Source organism: Prosopis cineraria, unplaced genomic scaffold (assembly GCF_029017545.1).
Source record: "Prosopis cineraria cultivar Desert tree isolate PC_DT_omini unplaced genomic scaffold, ASM2901754v1 PC10, whole genome shotgun sequence".
Lineage (NCBI taxonomy): Eukaryota > Viridiplantae > Streptophyta > Magnoliopsida > Fabales > Fabaceae > Prosopis > Prosopis cineraria.
In genome coordinates, this window is record NW_026555341.1 from 5,921,638 (window position 1) to 5,927,234 (window position 5,597).

The 5,597-nt window shown below is 40.5% G+C and overlaps 1 protein-coding gene across 9 annotated transcripts; it reads left to right on the forward strand.

Annotated features, from left to right (window-relative positions):
• The first annotated feature begins 261 nt into the window (after positions 1-261).
• Positions 262-5,386, forward strand: LOC129322963 (probable trehalose-phosphate phosphatase F). 9 transcript variants are annotated; one of them, XM_054969436.1, is made up of 14 exons: positions 262-279; positions 375-452; positions 1,510-1,570; positions 2,585-2,663; positions 2,777-3,304; positions 3,410-3,550; positions 3,675-3,746; positions 3,841-3,966; positions 4,065-4,121; positions 4,211-4,336; positions 4,423-4,500; positions 4,595-4,664; positions 4,773-4,843; positions 4,918-5,386. In XM_054969436.1, the coding sequence occupies exons 5-14, from the start codon at positions 2,993-2,995 to the stop codon at positions 5,098-5,100; spliced, it is 1,236 nt and encodes a 411-aa protein (XP_054825411.1). In that variant the 5' UTR covers positions 262-279; positions 375-452; positions 1,510-1,570; positions 2,585-2,663; positions 2,777-2,992; the 3' UTR covers positions 5,101-5,386. The 9 variants fall into 9 exon arrangements, 8 of the variants coding, with proteins under 8 accessions (XP_054825411.1, XP_054825414.1, XP_054825416.1 ...); XM_054969439.1 differs by adding an exon at positions 2,178-2,352 and having other exon boundaries at positions 265-452; positions 974-1,570; XM_054969441.1 differs by adding an exon at positions 2,178-2,352 and having other exon boundaries at positions 265-452.
• Positions 5,387-5,597: the final 211 nt, after the last annotated feature.

A 5,597-nucleotide genomic window follows, 5' to 3' on the forward strand; every position in this document is an offset into this window, starting at 1 on the left:
GAAAACAGAGAAGGAGGAAGGGCATGCCAGCGATTTTTTTTTTTTTTGGGGAGGGGGGCGACACATGGCCACGTCACCCTCCTTCCACGTGTTCCCATCCCCCCACGCTCATGTCACCAAATTAATACATAATCTCATGGTAATTAAGCTTGTTGAAAAAATTAATTAATTAAAACTGCCTTGATGCCCACGCCTGTGATCACGTACCCTCTATATATTATACACACACCTGCACCCTCCCTCTTTCCTTCTTCTTTCTTCCATCAATCTCCCTGCCGGGTGCCTTTCTTTTGCCTCCAGAATCTCCCCATCCTTCTTGTTTCCTCCCAATATTCTTCTTCTTCTTCTTAATCTCCCTTCTCTTTCTATTTCAGGTTATTATTCTTTATATTTCTGTTTCGGAGCCCCTTCACATAGCGGTTTCCCATTCCCTGCCTCCTCTTCTCCTTCAGGTACGCACCGCCTTTTCCCTTTCCCTTTTCTTCACTCGCCTTCTTTCTCTTCTCACTTCATTTCTCTCTTAATTTTTCAAATCCCCCACTTCGTCCCTGCTTTCAATCTCTCATTCCTTATGGTAATGGCCTCTCTCTCTCTTTTTCCTTCCTCTCAAGCTTTCCTTTAAGTTTCACACCCCCCTCTCTCATGAATATCTTTAGGGCATGCGCCATGAAAATATGCAGCCTTTTCGTTGATTCGGCCATCAAACTATTGGCTGTGCCCTTGTCCGCATTCGTCCTGCTCCACGTCGTTTTGATTTTCTTTTCTTTTGTTTTTCTTTTTGGGTTCTATTGGTTACATAACATTTCGATCGCACCCTGTACGCAACGGTGTTTTCTGTTTTCTCTCATTTATAAATCACAAAGATTTAATCGCGCCTTGTGCAAGAAAACAAAAGGATTTGTTTACTGCGGGGGCCTTCCCTATTGAATAATGATTTGATGGCCTATTTTGTCCATTCTGTATATTGTTCTAGGTGAAATTTCGCCTTCAACCTTTCCACAACGGTCTTTCAATTCCGGAAAATGACGTTGAAACTTTCATCCGATTTTTAATTCTCGGTTGTTGAATATGCTGAATTTTTGGAGCAGTCTTGGTTTGCAGAGGGTGCAAGGGCCGGACGTGAACAATGAAGGGGGCCACCACACCACGCCTTATTTAATAGAGCTACACTCTCTTCACATGTTCTTTCTCCTCACCCATTGAATTCTCTGAAAAAGAAAAAAGAAAAAGAAAATGACCCTTACCTTAACGTCGGAGAGATGGCCTTCAAACTGAGTAGTGTCTTTTGACGAGCCAAAGTCTACGGCGACTCTGGCACAAGTTTTTTATTTAATATTATTTTCATGTGTGCTTTAGATCTTTTAATTTGTTTTTGTGTTGCGGGATTTATTGCAGCTTAGTTACATGCTTGTGTAGTTAGTTGCAGTGTCATGTCAACCAGGAAATTTAACGAAGGAAATTTTCTTCTTAATGATTTCTATATTTATTTATACGTACTCCTGTGTGAAGGTCGTGCGTTGGATCTGCAATTGACAGCCTGACAGCTCCTTTTTCTTCATTCCAAGCTTAGGTAGGTCCATCGCCAGAAATTCAACTGCACGCATTCATTTAATATACACTGCATACTTCTGTGTACTGGAAACTCAAAATACTCCTCTCTCTCTCTCTTTTTTTTGGATTTTGATTCATCTTTTTATGAAATTGTTATGGTATAGATAAAAATTTAATCTATTATTTATTTTCTGTTGTACACTGGTGATTAAGTATATTATTTGATCAAGGTGTAATTGTAGATACAGGCAGCGACGTCGACATAAGTGTATAGTAAAATTTCATAAATAAAATGTACTACCATCTGGTTATGCAGTAAAAAAGATGCATATTTTACAACTTTCTCCCATGAAGATATCTGTATGGCCTCGTGTTTAGTCTGTTCTAAACATTTGACGCCCCTGGCTACATATCTCTGCCATTTTGCACATTTTTAATTAATCTAGGCTGTTCGTTTATCAAATACTTTACCCTGATCATGTGCTTATCTTCACTCCTTCTCAGAAAAAGGGAAACAGTGAAAATTAAAAATAAAAGAATCTTGTTGATTTGAAGTTTAGCAGCACCCACAACCCACTGCCCAGAAAAGATGATTTTTTTTTTCCTCGTCGTATTTCATTATTTAGTTGGAGAACTAGAACGCTACAAATCGTATTCCTTTTTTTAATCCAAGCTCCACGTTCGGAGTTGACAAAACCGTCTTCGCCCTTGGGAAAAGATCAGCATAACGGACAATGAAATATTCCATCCGATCCTATTGGCCTAAGCGCTACCTGAATTTTGACCAAGATGCAGTATAAGGTATTTAATAATTTTAATCCGCTCCAGATAGGATTTTCACAATACTATTGGATGTTCAGCGTTACTGAGTTACTGTTTAATCACGTACATACCCTTTATGTGTAACATGATCCGTACAATCATTAGTCGCGATGCCATTGTTTATTGATTTTCCATACCTTGTTCATTTCTATACATATGGCAAAAATCCTTGATTCTTACCGAGATTATTTTCAATTTTTGCGTGGTGCAGGAGTTGTTCATCCTCTCCATCCACCAGAAGATCCAGTCCAATAATATCGCATCCTATCACAAATGCGATATATGACAAGGTATTTCAGCTTAACTTACTTTGTTCCATCTGCTTAACCATTAATCCTTTACATTTTTCTTTCACGGACAAATTAAAACTGATTTAGTTTCTCTATATCTTGTCGTTTCAAAGCTTTAAGGAAATTTGTTCTTGATGGACTGCTCACCCAGCAGCAGTGACAAGAAAACATTGAAGCGGTGGTTTTTCATAGACAAGAGAGTTGGGTAAACAAGTCAAGCTCAAGTTGCATAAGGAAAAGCAACGTAACAGTGTATTTCGCAATTAACAGACTGCTGATTATATCATATAGACAACCAATTCTTGCCGGTCTTGATTGATAAACCCCCAATGGACTTGAAGTCGTCTCCTGTATCTCCTGTCCTAACTGACCCTGTTCCTGTTAACAAGTCAAGACTGGGAATCCATTCTAGTGCATTGATTTACTCCCAGCAGGATCCACCAGTACCCCCTACTACTCCCGGCAAGTATGCGAGAACCAGTTCGAGAAAAAGTGTTGCCAATCTTGATGATGTCCGCTCCAATGGATGGCTAGACGCCATGAAGGCCTCCTCGCCCCCGAGAAAGAAGCTAGTTAAGGGTTCTAATAACACTCAGGTCACTTATTTTGACTCCGACGATGAGGACTATCACTCCTGGATGGTATTCTTTCAAAAGCCCCCTTTTTATGTTTCCGCTCCACTGGTCTGCCGAAAGCCTAGAAGTTTTTAATTTCAGCATTCAATTCAATTCATTTGTTCATTCCAGCGCCATTATCCATCCGCACTGGACTCCTTTGACAACCTTGTTGACCGTGCAAAGGATAAGAAAATTGCAATGTTTCTAGATTATGATGGAACACTTTCCCCAATAGTGGACGATCCAGATTCTGCCTTTATGTCTGAAGCTGTTAGTATCGCGTGCCTCTTTGTCATCTGCTGTGGTAGGTAAACCCTGTCGGTTAAATTGTCATGGATTCTGATTTCCTTGCTCTTTCCTTTTTCCTGCTTGCTCGATATCAAACATGGGTTAGATGCGGGCAACGGTGAGAAGTGTGGCAAAGTACTTTCCCACGGCAATCATTAGTGGAAGAAGTCGTGATAAGGTAAGAAGGGCAATGACCATTTCGATGTTATGAAAAAAGAAAATCAAATTTCGCTTACAATTTGACCTGAAGGCTTGATGTAATGCGTTTTCAGGTTTTTGATTTAGTAAAATTAACGGAACTCTACTATGCTGGGAGTCATGGGATGGATATCATTGGCCCCGTCTGTGAAACCCTGTCCATTAACAATCCAGATTGTCTGAAATCTACGGACCCTCAGGTAATGAGGAAGCGATTGGGGATCTCAGAGCCTTTTGCAGCAGTCTAGCTAAATGACCAAGAATTCACAAGTGTTTTGTTTTTATATGAACGTGACAGGGAAAGGAAATAACTCTGTTTCAACCCGCAAAAGAATTCCTGCCTATGATCGACGAGGTCGGAAATCCCCTTAATGTAATAGTCAGGCTTCTCATTTTTTCTTCACTTTTTCAGACCAATTAATGCTAGTTTTGTTTGGAACGCAGGTTTTTGGAACCCTCGTCGAGATAACTAGAGATATCAAAGGCGCAAAGGTTGAAAACCACAAGTTTTGCGTCTCTGTACATTATCGTAATGTAGATGAGAATGTGAGGATTCGACAGCTCTTATGTGTGCGTGTGCGTGTGCGTGTGCGTGTGTGATATGCATGACATAAATTTTCATTTGATGATTTCTGACTGCGTTAAACGACACGCAGAATTGGATAACTGTTGGACAACTTGTCCATGACATGTTAAAAAACTACCCACGTTTACGTTCAACCCACGGACGCAAGGTATTGTCAATATCTTCAACGCTGGATGTTTTGTCGGTTTGAAATGTGGCTGCGTTCTTGTATTTTTAACTTAGAAATGGATTTGCGGCGACAGGTTTTAGAGATTCGTCCGGTGATTGATTGGAACAAAGGGAAAGCAGTTGAGTTCATACTTGAGTCTCTAGGTAAGAATACTCGGCCTCGTCTGCCTCCCATTATCCATCATCCAAGATAAACGTGGTCTATGATGCAGAAAGTAACGAATGAAAAAAAAAAAAAAAAAACTGGCGTAGGGTTAAGTGACAAGGATGACGTGATAGCCATCTACATTGGAGATGATAGGACGGACGAAGATGCATTCAAGGTATTTGTTTAAATGTTTGATTAGTGGGTGCGCTTGGGAGTAGAGAGATGGTGACAGTGGAATGACGATTTTAGGTGTTGCGGGAGAGCAAGAGTGGATGCGGCATTCTGGTATCGTCGGTGAGGAAAGAGAGCGATGCCTTTTACTCTCTGAGGGACCCATCGGAGGTGATGAAATTTCTGCAGCTGCTGGTGAACTGGAAGAGACAACAATACGAAGACCAGAAGCAATCCCTATCCCTTGGCATTTGGTTTTGAACTTCCAATACCGCTGCCTCACCCATCAATTGATCATCATTATTTCTTGCACCTAATGTTCTTATATTATTATTCCCCCAAGCTTCTGGGTTTATTACATTGTGGATATTAATTTTCTATTTTGTTCCCTTTTTATTCCCCCCGGTAATCCCTAGAGATCTGTGGATGTTTTGGGCCAGGCCCGCGACCCATAGACATTTTGTGGAGTCCGAAGCGAAGGGGGAAAAAATGCGCAGCGCATCATGTTAATAATGAAATAAAATGAGCGCAATCCTTTATTTTCTTATTTTCTTATTTTTGTGCCCGGTCATGATAGAGTGATACAGATATGTGCCAAATGGGACGATTAAACAGACTTACACTCCGTTTTCCTTTTTGAATGACTAGGGACTAGCAGCAAATACTATAAAGGAGAAACTGTACGGAACTAATTTAAGACTAATATTCTCGTTATCTGATCCAAGGTGGTGGGATTGAAATCGAGGATGTTCTAGTGC